The sequence below is a fragment of the Dipodomys merriami genome, unplaced genomic scaffold (genome assembly GCF_024711535.1).
Source record: "Dipodomys merriami isolate MVZ:Mamm:240054 unplaced genomic scaffold, mDipMer1.0.p SCAF_6, whole genome shotgun sequence".
Classification (NCBI taxonomy): Eukaryota; Metazoa; Chordata; class Mammalia; order Rodentia; family Heteromyidae; genus Dipodomys; species Dipodomys merriami.
Genome location: NW_027206179.1, coordinates 4,959,941 through 4,980,068, shown reverse-complemented (window position 1 = coordinate 4,980,068; position 20,128 = coordinate 4,959,941). Strand labels below are relative to the sequence as shown.

Below are 20,128 nucleotides of genomic sequence, written 5' to 3'. Positions count from 1 at the left end.
GGAAACCATAACCAATCAACTAAGTGATCTGAGAATAAACACTGAACATCAAATTAAGGAAGTAAAGAAGTTCATACAAGATCTAAAACAAAGGTTCAACAAAGAACTTGAAGCCATCAAAGCTGACCAATTAGAAGGAAAAGAGATTAAAAACAAAGTAGAAAGTCATGACAGCAGGTTAGACAATGCAGAAGATCAAAACTCAGGGATTGAAGACAACCTAGATATTATAGAGAAAGAATATACAACCATCCAAAACAAGTCCAAGAAATATGGTAGATCTATCCAACACTTGGAAGACACCATCAGAAGGCCTAATCTAAGTATAATGGGTGTAGAGGAGCACCTAGAAAAAGAAGTTAATGGCCTAGGAAATTTGTTTAACAGGATCCTAGCAGAGAACTTCCCAAACATGCAAAAAGATAGGCCTATTCAGAAACAAAAAGCTTATAGAACTCCAAAAAGACAAGAACAGAATACGACATCCCACTGTCACATTATAATCCACACAGGATCAACTCAGACCAAGGAAAAGAACCATAAAGCTGTCAAGGAGAAAAGATTAATCACCTATAAAGGGAAACCAATTAGAATCACCTCAGATTTCTCAGCAGAGACAATCAAAGCAAGAAGAGCCTGGAATGATGTATGCCATGCCCTAAAAACAAACAACTATCAACCAAGAATACTGTACCCAGCTAAACTCTCCTTCAGAACTGAAGGCCAAATAAAAAACTTCCATAGCAAAGAAAAATTGAAGCAATACATCTCCACCAAACCAGCCCTACAAAAGATTCTTAAAGATGTCCTACACATAGAAAACCAACAAGACCACAATAAGGATCAAAAAACTGCACCCAAACTGAGAATCCAAGAACCATAGGAAGAACCCAGTTTTCGCAACCCCCAAGAAGGTGGATAACATGTCAGGAACTCCCAAATACTTCTCAGTCCTTTCTCTTAAAGTTAACAGACTGAACTCTCCAATTAAACGACGTAGACTGTCTAGTTGGATTAAAAAAGAAGACCCTTCTATCTGTTGCCTTCAGGAGTCACATGTTGCCCATAAAAACAAACACATTTTCAATGTTAAAGGTTGGAACAAAATCTACCAAGCAAACAGCCCCCATAAACAGGCGGGAGTTGCAATCGTAATATCAGATAAAATAGACTTCAAATTAAAATTTATGAGAAGAGATAAAGAAGGTCACTACATACTAATTATGGGCTCTCTCTCTCTCAGGAGGATATTACAATTCTAAATATCTACTCGCCAAACAATGGAGCACCCAAATTTATCCAAGAAACACTACTTTCCCTCAAATCCCATATAACTCCAAAGACATTAATTGTTGGGATTTTAACCCACCACTCCCCCCACTAGATAGATCAACTCGGCAAAACCTCAACAGAGAAACTACAGATCTAAACAGCTGCATAGATAAACAAGATTTAACAGATATCTAAGGAACATTTCACCCAGCAGCATCAGAATACACGTTTTTCTCAGCAGCACATGGAACATTTTCTAAAATAGACCACATTTTAGGCCAAAAAGCAAACTTGTCCAAATTCAGAAACATTGAAGTTATTCCTTGCATTCTCTGACCACAAGGGAATAAAATTAGAACTCAACACCAAAAGCCACCAAAGAAAGTCTGGTATCACATGGAGGCTGAACAACACACTGCTGAATCACGAGTGGGTCATGGAAGAGATTATAAAGGAAATTCAAATGCCCATGCTATTCAACAAAAATGAATACACAAATTACCAGCTCCTCTGGGACACAGCAAAAGCAGTATTCAGAAGCAAGTTTATAGCTCTGAGCTTCTACATCAAGAAATTGGAGAGATCTGAAACCAACAATTTAATGACACATCTAAACCTCCTTGAAAAAGAGCAGCAAGATAAACCCCAATCCAGTAGATGGAAAGAAAAAATTAAAATTAAATCAGAATTAAATGAATTAGAATCCAAAAAAAAAACTATAGGAAGAATCAACTAAACAAAGAGTTGGTTCTTCAAAAAAAATTAACAAAATTAACTTGCCGGGCGCTGGTGGCTCACGCCTGTAATCCTAGCTACTCAGGAGGCTGAGATCTGAGGATCGCGGTTCAAAGCCAGCCCGGGCAGGAGAGACCGTGAGACTCCTATCTCCAATAAACCACCAGAAAACCGGAAGTGGCGCTGTAGCTCAAGTGGTAGAGCGCTCGCCTTGAGCTGAAGAGCTGAGGGACAGCGCCCAGGCCCAGAGTTCAAGCCCCACGGCCGACAAAAAAAAAAAAAAAAAAAAAAAAAAAAAAATTAACAAAATTGACAGACCCTTAGCAAATCTTATCAAAAAAAGAAGAGAACACACCCAAATAAATAAACTCAGAGACAAGAATGGAAACATCACCATGGAAACAACCAAGATTCAAAACATTATAAGGGAATACTTCTCAAAACTTTATGCTAATAAGTTTGAGAACCGGACTGAAATGGATCTTTTCCTAGCAAATATTGACATGCCAAAACTAAACCAAGATGAGTTAAACCAGCTTAACAGGCCCATATCAAGCGTTGAAATAGAAACAGCAATAAGAGACCTTCCAGCTAAGAATAGTCCAGGACCAGATGGTTTTACAGCAGAATTCTGCAAGGTTTTCAAAGCAGAGCTCACACCAATACTCCTCCAACTCTTCAATGAAACTCAAAGAGAAAGTTCACTACCAAAAACATTCTATGAAGCCATCATAAGCCTCATCACAAAACCAGGCAGGGAATCATCAAGAAAGAGAACTGTAGACCCATTTCTTTGATGAACATTGATGCAAAACTTCTCAACAAAATATTGGCCAACCGACTTCAACAATTCATCCAAAAAATCATACACCATGATCAAACAGGATTCATTTCAGGGATGCAAAGCTGGTTCAATATAAGCAAATCAATTAATATTATTCATCACATCAACAGGAGCAAGAATAAGAACCACATGGTTATCTCAATAGATGCAGAAAAAGCATTCGATAAGATCCAACACCCCTTTATGATGAAGGTTTTGGAAAAATTAGGAATCCATGGAACATTCCTCAATACAATAAAGGCTGTATATGACAAACCTACAGCCAGCATTATACTTAATGGATAAAAACTAAAGCCATTTCCTCTTAACTCAGGATCAAGACAACGATGTCCACTCTCTCCACTTCTCTTTAGTCTAGTATTAGAATGCCTAGCTACAGCAATAAGACAAAATGCAGACATAAAGGGGATCCAAATAGGGAAAGAAGAAATAAAACTCTCCCTCTTTGCAGACGACATGATCTTGTATTTAACGAATCCATAGACTCCACTCCCAAATTACTCAAGCTGATTAAAAACTTTGGCAAAGTAGCAGGGTATAAAATTAACCCCCAAAAATCAATGGCTTTTTTGTATGCCAACAATGTGAAAAGTGTGGCTGAATTTAGGAAAGCAACTCCATTTGTAATAGCCCCACAAAAAATAAAATACTTAGGAATTAACATAACCAAAGAAGTGAAGGACCTCTATGATGAAAACTTTAAAATTTTGAAAAAGGAAATCAACACAGAACTTAAAAAATGGCAAAACCTCCCATGTTCCCGCATTGGAAAGATTAACATGGTGAAAATGGCAATACTTCCCAAGGCTATCTACAAATTCAACAGGAAACCTATCAAAATTACTATTTTATTCTTCAAGGAAATAGAAGAAGCAATCCAAAAATTCAAATGGAACAATAAAAGACCCCAAATAGCAAAAACGCTCCTCAACGGAAAGAACAGTGCTGGAGGAATATCAATACCAAATTTCAAGCTCTACAATAAAGCCATAGTAGTCAAAACAGCCTGTTATTGGCATAAGAAAAGACCTCCGGGCCAATAGAATAGAATTGAAAACCCAGAAATGAACCTACAGACCTATAGCCATCTAATCTTCGACAAGGGAGCTAAAACAATAGAATGGAACAAATACAGCCTCTTCAGTAAATGGTGCTGGCAAAATTGGTTAACTACTTGTAGAATACTAAAGCTAGAACTTTATATATTACCCTGCACCAGAATCAACTCCAAATGGATCAAAGACCTTGAAGTCAAAGCAGACACTCTCAAAACATTACAGGATGGAATAAGAGAAACCCTAGGTCTCCTTGGCTCAGGCAGAAATATTCTGAACAGAGACCCGGAAACACAACAAATCAAAGAAAGGTTGGGCAAATGGGATTGCATAAAGTTGCAGAGCTTCTGCATGGCAAAGGACAAAGCTAGCAAGATCAATAGAAAGCCCACGGATTGGGAGAAGATCTTTACTACCCATACAACGGACAAGGGTCTCATGTCTAAAATATACTTGGAACTCAAAAAATTAAATCCCCCAACAACAAATCCTCAAAGAAACAACTGCCCAATAAACAAGTGGGCAAAAGGCTTAAAGAGAAATTTCTCTAAAGAAGAAAGAAGGATGGCCAATAGACACATGAAGAAATGCTCAACAACCCTAGGCGAAAAAGAAATGCAAATCAAAACAACATTGAGATACCACCTCACCCAAGTTAGAATGGCAAAAATCAAGAACTCTAACAACAACAGATGCTGGAGGGGATGTGGACAGGAGGGAACCTTACTTCATTGTTGATGGGAGTGTAAACTTGTTCAACCACTTTAGAAAGCTGTATGGAGGTTCCTCAAAAGACTCCACATAGAACTCCCCTATGACCCAGCCATCCCACTTTTGGGCATTTACCCAAATGTTTACAAACAAGACCACACTAAAGCTACCAGCACAACTATGTTTATTGCAGCATTATTTACCATAGCTGAGATCTGGAACCAAACCAGATGCCCCTCAGTAGATAAATGGATCAAGAAAATGTGGTATATATACACAATGGAGTTCTATGCCTCCATCAGAAAGAATGACATTGCCCCATTTGTTAGGAAATGGAAAGACTTGGAAAAAATTATATTAAGCAAAGTAAGCCAAGCCCAAAGAAACATAGACCCCATTGTTTCCCTTATTTGCAATAGCTAGTATATATATATGCGCCAAGCAAAAAGGTCAGATAATGTGATGTTAGGAAAATGAACCCTTAGATATGTACTTTAATGTTTTTTTTTTCATGCATGTGTTTCTAACGCATTTATAAGATTATTTCTTTGTTGCTTTGTATGTCCCTTCCCCACAGTATAACCCCTGTTTTCACTATATTTGATATCAGTATAACTTGTGTAGGAGATGGGGAAAAACAAGTCGTTTAAGGATACAGGTGGACCTGTTGCAACAATGAGAAGTACAAGTTTTCATGTCCCAAACCAGCTTTACAATGTCGGTGGGGTGGGTGGGGGAGGAGAAGGATTGGGACTGGGGGGTGGAGGGGGGAGCCTGGGAAGGGATGTGAAGGGTAAACTAAGGAGGAGGCTGCAATGCTTAGTAAGAAATGTACGCATTATACTGCCCATGTAATTGTAACCCCTCTGTACAGTATGTTCACAAATAAAATAAATAAATAAATTTAAAAAATGAACCCTCAGATATGTATTCAAGTTTTTTTCTTTCATGTGATTATTTCTAACACATTTATAAGATTATTGCTTTGTTACTTTGTATGTTTCTCTCCCACAGTATAACCCCTGCTTTCATTGTATTTGATATCGGTATAATTTGTGGAGGGGAAGGGAAAGAACAAATCATTTTAATAGGGATACAGGTGGACCCATTGCAACAATGAGACGTAGAAGTCGTTATGTCTAAAATAAACTTTACAACTTTGGTGAGGGGGCAGGAGGATTGGGTTTGGGGCTGGGGAAAGGATGGGAAGGGAAGGGGAAACAAAGGAGGAGGCTACAATCCTTAATAAGAAATGTAGTCATTTTCTTGCCCATGTAATTGTAACCCCTCTGTACAGTATTTTCATAATTAAAAAAAGAGAAAAAAAAAGTGTGGGATGGGGTTTGGTTGGAAGTGGTGGATGAGAATATTCAAAGCAGGGATATTCATGAAGAAGTACTGTAACGTCAACTGTTTTGTAAGATGGCAACAACTTTGTAAAACTATACAAAGAAACTCATATTTAAAAATGCATTAAGTTTACTGGTAAGAGTGACTATACCAGTGAGATAAGCATTGTGATTATACAATGAGGATACACTAATGTTACCACCACAATCACATGTATTGAAGCTTTATTTACTATAGCCAAGATAAAGAAGGAGCGCAGATGTCCCTCAATGCACAACTGGAACGAGAAAATGTAGTTTATATATACAATGTAATTCTGCTTAACCATTACAAAGAATTGCATCAAACCATTCACAAAGAAATGGAAAGACTTGGAGAGGACCACATTAAGTCAAATAAACTGGACACATAGAACCATAAATTGTATGATGTCATATATTAGTAGGAACTAGAAAAGGTCTGGGTGGCACCCAAGCATTTATAATTGAATTAACTGAGGCTATAATTGAATCTATGGAAAACACAAATAGTAAAATTTTTAGAAAGATAGAGACAAAGTCCAAGACAAGAATACTTGGAATAACTGTTCAGGGTATATGTATATATAAAGTGTATATTCATTATTAATGTCAAAACTAATATATAATCCAAAATTAAGAAAAGGAGGTTCTCAAACACCATGGCCAATAAAAAAAAATAAAAGGAAGGAGTAGGGTTGGAGTTATGGGTGCAAATTTTAAACAGGGTGACATGGTTCAAGGGACACAAATTTATAAACTGATCTGTTGAATGGCAACACTTTGTACTCCTAACTAATGAAAATAAAATTATGGAAATGTATAAAACTTACTGCTGAGAGTGATTATACAAGTGAGTTGAGTAGGTTCTAATAACATAAATGTGGTAAACAAATATTACACATAATTCTTATGAAGAGAAAAAATTTGTAACATATCTAGTAATTTCCATAGAACAATTTAAAATTAAATATTTAAGTTACAAATGATGAGAGGAATTCAATGTATTTGGCATTTTCATTTGTATGACTTTAATATATTATCTTAAAATATGTTTTATATTTTTGTATTGTTATGATACTGTAAAGAAGTGTTAAAGTTACATGAGTAAGGTAAAGATAACATTTCTTACTGAGCATTAAAATATTTTTTATTTTCATTTTATTGCAAGGTGAAGAACAGAGTGGGTACATTTCATAAGTAAGGTAGTGAGTATATTTCTTTCCTAACTTTTTACCCCTTCGCATCTTCATATATTAAATGAAAAGGTTTCATTAAAAGTTAAATGAAAATATTTCATTATAACAGGTCTTTACATTCACTTATGAATTTGATCATAGTCCTGTACTAGCTATGTGTGCATATTTTCTTTTCTTTTCTGCTTATCATCACAGGTAGTTGTCATCATTACAAAATAAATCGTTTTAATCTATTTTAAGTTCCACAAGTACCACAAAATCTGTAGCAGACAAATAAATCTCATAATCCAAAAGTCCAAAAGAAACTATTATTGAACTCAATAAACAATGAAATCTCTTTTAAAAAAATGGAGCATAGAAGAAGATTCAGTATCCCTGGAGAAGAAGTTACAGAATGGAAACAGTGTGACATGATCTGTCAATGACTGGGAATGGAAATGCAATAAATTCTACCAGTAAGAGTTAGAATGGCTAAATGAATAAAACCTCCAGTCCAAAGGAAAGGTTGATTCCAAGAAATTCAATTCACTTTCAATGAATGGACTTCAGTGAGAGTAAGAAAATAATGTAAGCCAGACCCAGAGAAACAGAAGTTTCATGGTTTCTCTGAGTGCAGTAGCTAGAATGTACCTATATATCTACAAGTAAATGAAAAAAGGGTAAAAAAAAAACCGACAAGAACAATAAAAACCTTGCACGTCATAAATTATACAGGTCTCTAGGAATTCCCCACATTGAAAACAAGGAGAACGTACTCGGGAGAGAAACAAAAAGATGTAATACCTACGTGCATCTGATCATAAAAAATAATATTTGTCAAAAAGACTCCAGGAAATGGGAACAAGAGAGATTTTTTCTTTATTAATGTTTTTGTGGCCATGGAGTCACAGAAATGGTGGAACAAAGAATGAACAAAAACAGCAGTGCTACTCACTAGACACTATGTTGAAAATAAGTTATAGAACTTGAGGGTGAGGATGAGAGAGAAAAATAGCGAGAGAAAGAGTGATACTGATCAAAAAGAAATGTTCTCTTCACCTTAGTTATGTAACTGTAGCCTTTCTGTACATCATCTTTATAATAGAAATAAATAGTACATCAAAGAGAAAATGGAGTGGAAGAAGATAGTCCATGCAAATAAAAAGGAAAAGTAGGCAGAATTATCCCTATCATATCACATAAAAAAGATTTTAATCAAAACAACCAAATGTGCCAAGTTTATAATGGAATGATGAAGCAATCAGATCAACCAGATAACATAACAATTGTAAAAGAATATTAACTCATGATCAAAGCACTTAACTCTATATAAGCAGACTTTGAGCTAATCCTCCATACAATAATAGCTGAAGGTTTCCTAGAGAGAAATTTAGACCAAGTAAACAGGGAGGTATCAAAATTAAATTTCAACCTTGATTTGATGAGCCTCTCATCCACCTACAAAATGTTTCACTCAATGTCTGAATAATCCATCTCTCATCAAAATATTCAGCATTCTCCAGGAGAGATGGGATACAACACAAAGCAGGCAGATTTTAAAAGTATGGGATATAAATTGAACACACCTACTAACCACACTGTGGTAAGGCTAGAAATTAACAAGAAAAACACTGAAAGAAAATATGCCCTTAACATCTAAATGAAATGCCTTGTTTCGCAATAAAAAACAAAGCATTTAATTTAAGAGCAGTTAATGTAATTAAATGATTAATATATATTAAATGATTAGTTTTTCAAAGCATATGTCAAGAAGTTTGCTGATCTTTGGAACAATATCAGAATCTATACATATTAAAAGAGCAATGAAATGAAATAGTAACCACCTTTACTGAAATTAGGAATAGAGTTGTTATATTAGAGAACCTATGCTGCATCTCAAGGAGCTAGAAAAATAAAACCAAAATTAGTAGAAGGAATGAAATAATGAAAATAAAAAAGAACTAGAGACTAAGAACAATAGAGACTAGAAACAATCAATAAAGACAAAAGGTGCTGCTACAAGAACAGGGTGATAAAATTGAAGTAAAGCAATAAAATTCCACATATCAACCTACACTTCCAATTGTTCTGGATGCCAGAATCAGTATAGTAAAAATACCTGTACTAGTGCAAATTCTTGTACAGAAGATTCAGTTCAGTGTATATCAAAATTTCAGAGGAAGAACAAATGCAACAGCGATGTACCCACACAATGTTGGAATTGATCTCTATAGCTTGGTGGGGGTTTTGGGGAAAGGGAAAAATGGGAAAAAATTGAGGAAAGGGGTAACAAAGTTGACAATAAATGTACTCATTGCATTACTGATGTAAGTAAAACCTCCATGTAAATCACCTTGAGAATAATATATAAATAAAAATATATAAATATTCTGAGACTAGTAATATTAAATGAAAATTTCTATTATTTCTTTCACAGAAATAAAAAGGATAAAACCAAATGTTATGAAAAGGAACCCTCCATTAGCCTAGGCTATCTTAATACAAAAAATAACAACCTGAAAAAAAATCCAATTAAGGAACAGAAACTTGTGATGAAATGTACTCATTACATTACTCATGTAATTGTAAGCCCTCTGTAAAATATTTTTACAATAAAAAATATATTAAAAATGTAAAAAAGTGCCGGGCGCTGGTGGCTCACGCCTGTAATCCTAGCTACTCAGGAGGCTGAGATCTGAAGATCGCGGTTCAAAGCCAGCCCGGGCAGGAAAGACCGCGAGACTCCTATCTCCAATAAACCACCAGAAAACCGGAAGTGGCGCGGTAGCTCAAGTGGTAGAGCGCTTGCCTTGAGCTGAAGAGCGGAGGGACAGCGCCCAGGCCCAGAGTTCAAGCCCCACGACCGACAAAAAAAAAAAAAAAAAAAAAAAATGTAAAAAAGTTAAAAATAGAAATCACAACAGAAAAACTATATTCAATTCAATCAATTGGGCAAACAGGACACCCATTAACTATTCATTAACCCAGAGAAAACTTGCACTTTTGGTAATGGCATATAAAAATTAAAGTTTGGAGATCTTCAGGAAATTAAAGCTATCTCTACTCGTGGCTTATACTTGAAATCCTAGCTAAAGGAGAAGCTGACAGCTAAACATCCTCAGTCAAAGCAAACTGACAGATAAAAAAAAGTCCATGCCATATTTTATCTCTAATCAAGCAACAAAAAACTACAAGTGAAGGTGTAGCAAAAGTGGTATAGTGTTAGTTTTGAGATAAAAATGCATGCAAGAGTCAAAAGTAAGTCAATCACTAGTGGCTTATTCCTAGCTATCTCAGAAAAGTGAAACTGAGTACAAGAAATTAGAGGTATGGGAGGGAAAAATGATGTGTGATACTATATGTAAATGTTTATAAACAAGAGAGTGACTATAATCAAAGTATGTGATATGAGGTGTGGAACTACCACCTGGACCAGATACTTGGCCCAAGCACCCTATTCTATCAAAATTGGCAAACATCATCTAACCTCAGTGGGCATAGACATGAGTCAAATCTCTCACCTCCTGATGTCTAACTGCAGTGAGCTATTTGTCTACAAGAAAACCTTAGTCAATAAATTCTATCTGGAGTCAATAGCATACATAAAATGCTACTAACCTAGACTAGATCTTATTTGTATGTAGGCTTAGCAAAGAAAAATCCATCAGCTAAAACTTTATTACTCTACTTGTCTATATTAGCACTTTAACAGAAGTACTAAACATATTCTGGAAAATTAAAAGAGTGATACTCAGCAAAACATGAGGAAGTAGTGAGGAATATAAAGAATAAGTGAAGCCAGACAGTAGTGCTTCACTCCTTTATTCTCAACTACTCATAAGGCTGAGACCTGAGGATCATATTTTCAAGTCAGCTTGGGCAGGGATATCTGTGAGTCTCTTATCTCCATTTAACTAAGAAAAGATGCCAGAAGTGGAGTTGTGCCTCAAATGCTGGAGCACTAGCCTTCAAAAAAAATGTTCAGGAACAGCCCACAGGCCCTGAGTTCCCAGTACCAGCATGAAAGTAAGAAAGATAAACATATCAGTGACATATAAAATGAATCCATGTATTTTCTATAGCACAGAAGAGAGTAATTCCTATCCTGAGATCTCTGCTCTCAATTGTGGGCAGCTGCCTCTGGCGATAGTTTTCACACCAGCGCTTAAAACCAATGCCAATGATAAAGATAATTATATATTTTTTGCAACAAGAATCAGATAGATTGAGAGAATTCCTTGAAGTTCTGTCCAATCATTTTATTTTCTCTTTTATTATACCACTTATTAGTGAGACTCTAAGATATAGGCAAAAACTTAAAGCATATGCATGTGCACAAGTGGAAAGAACTAATATTGGGAATATAAAATTCTCCCACAAGAAATCTTTCATAATGCTGAGCTGTCTGATAACCATTGGTGGTAGAGGATATCTCACATGAAACAAGACCAAAATACATAGTTTGGAACAGTAACTGGTTGTGTACACTAAGAATGTGTGACTGTATAAGTGTGTGTGCACAAGAGTATGTGTGTTTGTGCCTGTTCTAGGGCATGAAATCAGTGCCTGGCCACTTCATTTTCCACAGTGACAGCTGAAATGGAGGAGATATCAGTATGCTGGAGAAAAGTAAAGAACTTACAGATATGGAAAGGAAAAATACATGGAAGGAAATGGAGCCCTCTCTTGCCAGCAGGCAGAAAATCTGTCAATAAGAGATGTAAGGCAAAACAATGAAACTGAGCTGCTCCTGGAGCAATAAGGATAGAAGTCAGTACAGAGGAGACAGAAATCATTGATGTGCACACCCAGAGTTCCTTCATCCATGGAACGTGCTCAGAATAAAATAGTAATAGAGATAAAATCTGAAATTACTTACAACTTGTTCTCTTCTAGCCTGGCAGCATGGCTGTTACTGTGATCTATTCCCAAAGTGCACAGGGGCATAATCCCAGTTATCATCACATCTCCATCCATGTGTGCTCGCTGCTTCATTGTAGAAAGGCAGGTAGTTTCAGCCAAGGACCTGACAGGGAGGGGAAGATGGAGAAGGAGAATTATTAAAGTGAAAGTGTACATCCCTGAAGCATCTGCCAAACAGCAATTCTGGCTGAAAGTGAAGATCACAATTTCACAGATATTTTTATATCTTTTTATATGTGCATATGTGCATTTATTGACAGAAATCTACACTATAGCTGACCTCTTATTAAAGTTTCTTTGAGTCCTCAGAAGTAATGTGCAAGACTATTCCCAGGGGCTATGCATTAGTAGCCCTGCATCAAGGATAAAAACACGTTATAAACATGTGTTCATCTTTGCCTTCTTCACTGCAGGTGCTGTGATTTCATCCATCCCTGAGATAGTGAGACCCCAGAGATGGAGTTATCTTAGTTGTAATTTGTCCAAAGTTTGTGTCAAGAAAATATTTGCATGTAAGTCATTTGGGATGATGCAACTGGATTGCATGAGATGATGCCATATCATGTGTATGGTGAAATGGCCAGAAAAAGTGTATGTCTCTGAGTTGTCAACTGAATTATGAGGGCATTATAGTTAAGAGTGTGAATTTACATGTACCATATCCAGGCAAATATCCTCTCTTTTGATATCTCATAGTTTCAACACCATAAAGATTCCAGCTGTGTCCAGAGGAAGAGGGCCCAAGAGAAACTGGGGGCTAATCAAGCTCTTGCATAGAAAGCAGTTTTAATTAATATAATTCATCACATCAATAAGACCAAGGATTAGAACCACATAATTATCTTAATAGATGTAGAAAAAGCTTCTGAAAAAATCCAACATCCTTTTTATGATGAAAGCTCTGGGAAAACTAGGAATCCATGGAACACTCATCAATATAAAAAAAGTTATATATGACAAACCTAGAGCCAACATTATACTTAATGGTGAAAAAAAATAAGTCATTTCCTCTAAACTCAGGAACAAGGTAATGATGTCTACTCTCTCCACTTCTCTTCAGTTTAGTACTAGAATGCCCAGCTATAGCAATAAGACAAGATATAAACCTAAAGAGGATTGAAATAGGGAAAGATGAAATAAAACTCTCCTCTTTACATATGACATGATTTTTATTTAAAGAATCCTAAAGACTTCACTCCCAAATTACTTGAGCTGATTCGAAACTTTGGCAAAGTAGCAGGGTATAAAATTAACCCTTGCTTGCTTTTCTTTCTAACATATTTATATTTTACCATGTGATTTTTTGTTTCTTTGTATGTTTCTACCCCATGGTGTAAATCCTGTTTTCACTGCATCTTTTTTTTGAACATTTCTTTACAACTTTAAGGCTTTTAACTGGTCAGACATTACAGGACATTATACTAAGCTAAAAATAAAAAATATTTACATCTCAAATACAAATGAATATTCATAATTAAACTTGGTCAGTCTTTAAATGCCAGTCACTCATAAGCTCATGAATTTTTAGGTCATTTCTTTTTCCATTAAAGGTATTCCAACATGTGTATCCTCCATACTTACTAAGTATTTATTTCAACTTATATTTTCTGTGACAGGATATTTTACTGTGTCGCTTCGTTTAAAAAGATATCTGAATTTGTCCAAGAATGTCTTAACTTTTTGTAAAACTAATGATGCACACTGTTTCCATGTCTACCTCCAAAGATGAAAGTGGTTGTTGGCAGCTCTTCAAAAATTTCAAATCCTTTGCAGAATTAATCCAGCAATTCTTCCTTGATCCAATTACAAGAGGTTATTAGAAAAAAGCCGTTTACTCCAAACACCCCAGAGAGAGCTTTCACAAACTGCTTCCTCTTCTCAGCTTCACTGTCAGCATTAACGCTTATGGCATCAGAAGTCCCTTTGTCAACACAAATATGAAATCCAGAAAGCTTTGTGGAAAGATTAAAAAACTATCCTACCTTCAACTTTATGTTAGATAACTCTTCTTTCTCTTTTACTTCTAGAAAGCTGAATTGCAGGAGAGTAATCAATTCCAGTAATATTACAGAAACCAAGTTTTGCAATTTTAACTAGGAAAACACCATTTCCATTTCCGACATCAAATACTGAAGCATCCAATGGGATCTTCTTTTTTTTTTTTTTTTTGATCTTCTGATACAGAAGATCAAAATAAGGTGGATACCACCTTATTAGTCGATTATACTCTCTTCCCTAAACCAGATTTCTCCTGTATCACCATATTCTTGGAACATTTGAAGTTCTTTCTCATAGACAGCATCCCAATGCTCCTGGGTCATCAGCGCCAATGGGACGAATCCTTGATGGGATTGCTCTGTCAGGATCATGCGGCGGCCAAAATATTGTTGCTGTCCCCACTGTGCTCATCTTGCTTGCTGCTCTGATCTTCACTGCATCTTGTACATACAATTCTCTAATTCAGAGAGGGGAAGGGAAAAAAACAAAATGCTAAAACAGGGAAACAGGCTGACCCACGGCAACAATGAAATATACAAGACATAATATTAAAAATGAACTTTACAACTTTGGCGGGGAGGGATGGGAATAATTGTGGAGGTGGGACAGAAGGATTGGTAGGGGAGAAATAAAGGAGGAGGCAACAATGCTCCATATTAATTGTACTCATTACCTTACTCATGTAACTAAAACCTTTCTGTACAATATTATTATAATGAAAAACGTCCAAAACAAAAAACCCAGTCAAGTCACAGGAAAACCAAACACCAGAAGCAAACCAGAAAGTCCACCAAGAGACTGGATGTGGACACAGGAGACACAAGAAAAAAATCAAAGAATTATTTTTACTTCCTAAGTTTTCAAATTTTTTTAAAGAGTTATTTTCTCATCATTTTTGTTTTAGGTGTGTGTGCTTTTTTAATTTCTTTACTCTTTTTCCTTTTTGCTTTTTTGGGTAATTTTTGTGTGACTTAATTGCTGTTCTGCTCATCCCCAGATATATACCCATCTTCAAATATTAGACTTTATCATTCATTATGTGCACACCTAAATTAGAAATTGATTACTCAATTCACAAACACTCAGCCTAAACTCCTTTAATAATAAGATTTTTTCTTTATACTTATATAATTTTTAAATGTTTCATGTTTTAATTTTTAATTTTTTCATTTGTCCTTTTCACTTTCTCTCTTCCTTTCTCTCAATCCTTCTCCTCTGTCAATATTATTTCTTTGTACTTATATCATTTTTAATTTTTTAATTTGTTATTTTTTTCACTTTTCTTGTTTCTTTATTTCTCTCCTCCTTTCCTCCTACCTGCTTCTTCTTCTTTTTTGGGGGGGTGGGGGGTCCTGTTGTGGGTCCTGAACTCTAGGCTTGGACGGTGTCCCCCAGCTTTTCAGCTCAAGGCTAGCGCTCTACCACTTGAGCCACAGCACCACTTCTGTTTTATTCTTTTTGCTTATGTGGTGCTGAGGAATCGAACCCAGGGCCTCACTCTTGCAAGGCCAGCACTCTACCGCTGAGCTACCTTCCCAGCCCCTACACAAAGAAAATGAACAAGAGCACAATATAGGCCAAGAACTATCCCCCAAACAGAGAATCCAAGAATCGTAGAAAGAACCCAATTGGCACAGCCACCAAGAAGGTGGACAACATGTCAGTAACTACCAAACACCTCTCAGTCCTAGCTCTCAATATTAAAGGACTTAACTCCCCAATTAAATGTTATAGACTGTCTACTTGGATCAAAAAGCAAGATCCTTGTATCTGCTGCCTTCAAGACACACCTAGCCCACAAAAAACAAAAATATTCTGAAACTGAAAAGCTGGAATAAAATATATGAAGCAAACAGCACACATAAACAGGGCGGAGTTGAAATCCTAATATCACATAAAATGGACTTCAAATTAAAATTAACGAGAAGACATAAATTATTTCATTACATACTATTTAAGGGATCTCTTTTACAGGAGGATATTACAATTCTAAATATCTAGTTACCAAAATGGAGCACTCAAATTTATCCAAGAAACACGGCTTTCCTTCAAATCTCACACAGATCCAAAGACATTAATTGTTGGAGACTTTTAACACACCCCTCACCTCCATGGATAGATCAACCTGGCAACAACTCAATAGAGAAACCTGAGATCTAAACAATTGCAAAAATCAACCAGACTTATCCAACATATACAAAATATTTCACACAGCATTATCAGAGAATATTTCTCAGCAGCACATGAAATATTTTCCAGCATAGACCACATTCTAGGTCACAAACCAAATTTGTCCAATTTCAGAAACATTGAAATTATGCATTGCATTCTCTCAGACCACAAGGTAATAAAATTAGAACTCAAAACCAAAAACCACCAAAGAAATTCCTGTAAAATGTGGAGGCTGAACAACACACCGTTGAACCACCAGTGGGTAATCGAAAAGATTAGGAAGGAAATTCAAATATTCATGATATTCAACAAAAATTACCAGCTCCTCTGGGACACACCAAAGGCAATATTCACATGCAAGTTTATAGCTCTGAGTTCCTTTATCAACAAATTGGAGTCATCTGAAACAAATAATTTAATGACTCACCTGAAGCTCCTTGCAAAAGAGCAACAAGCTAAATCCCAATCCAGTAGATGGAAACAAATAATTAAAATTAAATCAGAACTAAATTAATTAAAATCCAAAAAAATAGAAAGTATCAACAAAATAAGGAGTTGGTTTTAAAAATATTAGCCAAATTGACAGACCATTAGCAAATCTTACCATGAAAAAAGAGAACACACCCATATAAACGAACTCAGAGATGAGAATGGAAAAATTACCACAGGGGAAAAAACAAGATTTAGAACATTATAAGGCAATACTTCTCAAATATTTATGCTAATAAATTTGATAATTTGGAAGAAATGGACTATTTTGTAGCAAATGTTGTCATATCAAAACTAAACCAAGATGATTTAAATCAACTTAACAGACCTATATTAAGCATCAAAATAGAAACAGCAGTACTAGACCTACCATCCATGAAATGCCCATGAACAAATGGATTTACAGCTGAGTTCGACAAGGCCCACAAAGCAGAACTCACACCAATACTCCTCCAAATCTTCAATAAAATTGAAAGTGAACGTTTACTACCAAACTCTTTCTATGAAGCCATCATAACCCTCGTGCCCAAACCAGGCAGGGACTCATCAAAGAAAGAGAACTATAGACCTATTTCTTTGATGGACATCAATGCAAAACTTCTCAACAAAATTTAGGCCACAGCCTCCAATGATGTCTAAGGGAAATTCAACCTAAGGTATCAAAGTCCACTATCAATCTTGAAAACCAGAGCATGTAGAAGAAAGACCCTTTACAACTTTGGTGTGTAGGAGGAGAAAGAGGAGTCTGGAGGTGGGGAGGAAATGGATGATAGGAGGGGATAACAATGCTCGATAAGAAATTGACTCATTACCTTGCTTATCTAACTGTAACCATCTGTACAGTATCTTTACTAGATAGACAGACAGACAGATAGGTAGATAGATAGATAGATTGATAGATAGATAGACAGACAGATAGATAGATGATAGATAGATAGATAGATAGATAGATAGATAGATAGATAGATAGATAGATAGATAATCAGAGAAGGGCATAGAACAGAAAGCTTCTCCAATTTCCACTCATGTGAAGGAATATTGTTGAAATGCCCAATTTAAAAAGAAACACCTAGGCTCATTTCCCTTTAAATTCCAATGCTGAGGGGGCACCAAGATGATGACTGACAGAGCAGTAAGGAAACGCCACCGCTCTCTTCAACCAAAAAGAGAGTTTGAGTTTCTATGCTTAATCTCCCCAAGAGACCCACAACAACAAAAAGACGAATACCCAAAGAAAAACAGGAGGTGGGAGAAAAACAAAAAAGAAAGAAAGAAAAAAGTATATCAGAACATGGAAGCAAGAAGCCCCTTCCCCAACCCTTACTGGCTGTGCGGTAGTGTGCCAAGACCCTGCCAGACCGGCCCGGTGGGGGCTGCCGGAGTCCCAGAGACACAGGAGGTCATCTGCAGATCACTTGCACATAAGACGCCTGAGGTACCAGGGTAGGACCCTCTGATCTGATAGCGATGAACACAGAAACCTCAAAGTTGGGAGCCTGCACATAAATCCCACTTCTACCCCTCACTCTCTTAGCAGAAAGTCTCCATCCCGCCAAAGCCACTGGACCCCATGGCGGGAACCACAGAACTGAATGGAATGCCCACAGAACACCAGAGCAGAAGACCTGCAAGGTACTGGTGCTGATTTGGAGAGCACAAACAGACAAACCCCAGCACATGGAACCTTCATGGAGACACCTCCCCCACCCCTCGGCCAGAGGCTGGAGACCCATCCCACAGCAAGGTCTCGAAAAGCATCAACGGAGGCAGAGACAGAGGAGAAACCCCAGGGCTCAGAACTTGCACGGAGTCCTCTCAAACAACCCTCAGCTAGATGCTGGAAGCTCATGTCAAGGCACCCAGAACAGCATCAACTGAGGCAGAGGCAGAGGAGAAACATAGCCACTACCCCCCTGTCCAGCTGCAAATCATCTCAACTGAAATCTGATTGCAATGACAACCAACATCCTACATCACACAGAAACAACAACTAGCTCCACGGTGAGTACCCTGCAGAAGACAGTGTATCTCTCAAGCGAGAGAGCTGGTGGGAACCCCCAGACCCTGACCCAGACCCCTCCCACAGCCCTGGACCACAGGACCCACTAAAACTGGGAACTGTTCAAGAGCTCCACCAGCCCATGGAGCAAGAGCACCCTGGAAGGGAGTTTAAACGCCCAAGCCAGGAATAGTACCCCTGGGTCAAAACAGCCAACAGTGGAAGAAACTTGAACTGTATACTCGAGGCTGCATAACCTAGGCAGGGTACACAGCAGCACAGGTCCAATAGGTGAGCCTCAGGCTGGGGGCTGGGACCACGCCTAGGGTTCTGGTGTCTGAGCAACACAACTAACTCCTTCCAACTGAAGTCAGAAGCTGAACATATGCCTCAACAGAAGGGGGAAAAACAGGGAACTGCAACTCCTGTGATTCACCCCTTTGACAGCAAAAGACTTGGGGGTCCAGGAAAAGAGAACCAGAAGCCCAAACCCCACCAGAATCTGACCCATATATCCTAGGCGGGGAATTGGACAGCCCAGGCTGCCAGGCTGGTAAAGTGGCTCATCTGTAGAGTGCTTGTCTTGTGTGCATGAGTTCCTGGATCTGTTTCCTCAGCAGAAAGGCCAGAAGTGGTGCTCTGGCTTATATGGTAAGGTGCCAGCCTTGACCAGAAGAGCTGAAGGACAGTGCCCAGGCCCAGAGGTCAAGCCCAAAACTGGCCAAAAAAAAAAAAAAAAAAAAAAACTTGAAAACACCAGGAGCTCATAGCAGACTCCAGCAACTGGGAGAGTACATGCAGCACATCTGATCTTGCCAAGAGCACCTGGAGGAGTAAACAGGAGCAGTCTAAGCTGCTCAAACCTTCTGTAGGTGGGAACTGCTAGTGATCGACAGCAGAGAGCTGAGAACTCTTCGTGGGCCAGTCCAGCAGCTCGAGGTCGGCCCCCAACAGAACCGAGACCAGATACAGACTCTCTCTACCAGCACAGAAACAGCAATCAAGCAAAGACATACACCTATTGACCAAGACAAAATTTCAGATTAGTCTCCAATAATCCCTGAATCCCCTTGTGAAAATCACAGAGAAAAATTACAAAGTTTATCAATACCCAGGATAGCAAGCTACACACAAAAGCCATACAGGGAGAGCCCCAGTGGAAGCAAAGCAGGAATGGAAGACAAAAGCTACATCCAAGAGATGCTAGAGGCAAAGACTCAAGAATTAAGGCAAGGAATAGACCAGAAATTTAAAGAACACAGGGAAGAACTATCAAAAGAGATGCAGGGTATCAAACAGGAGGTGCATGCAAAAATAGAGGCAGTACAGACCTAACTATTAGGTGAGATTAGTACAAAAATAGACACAGTACACACCTTATTAAG

At 37.5% G+C, this 20,128-nt stretch overlaps 1 protein-coding gene and 1 pseudogene across 1 annotated transcript in view; both read right to left on the bottom strand.

The window, feature by feature from the left end:
• Positions 1-13,415, bottom strand: part of LOC138813693 (vomeronasal type-2 receptor 116-like) — a 32,345-nt gene extending 18,930 nt beyond the window's left edge. The window contains exons 1-2 of the mRNA XM_070002078.1: positions 13,411-13,415; positions 12,042-12,188 (exon numbers count right to left, since the gene is read on the bottom strand). Of these exons, the coding sequence (XP_069858179.1) occupies positions 12,042-12,188; positions 13,411-13,415 (152 nt within the window). The remainder of the gene's footprint in view (positions 1-12,041; positions 12,189-13,410) is intronic.
• A 263-nt stretch (positions 13,416-13,678) lies between these two features.
• On the bottom strand, positions 13,679-14,454 carry LOC138813692 (EEF1A lysine methyltransferase 2-like; annotated as a pseudogene).
• Between the last annotated feature and the right edge of the window lie 5,674 nt (positions 14,455-20,128).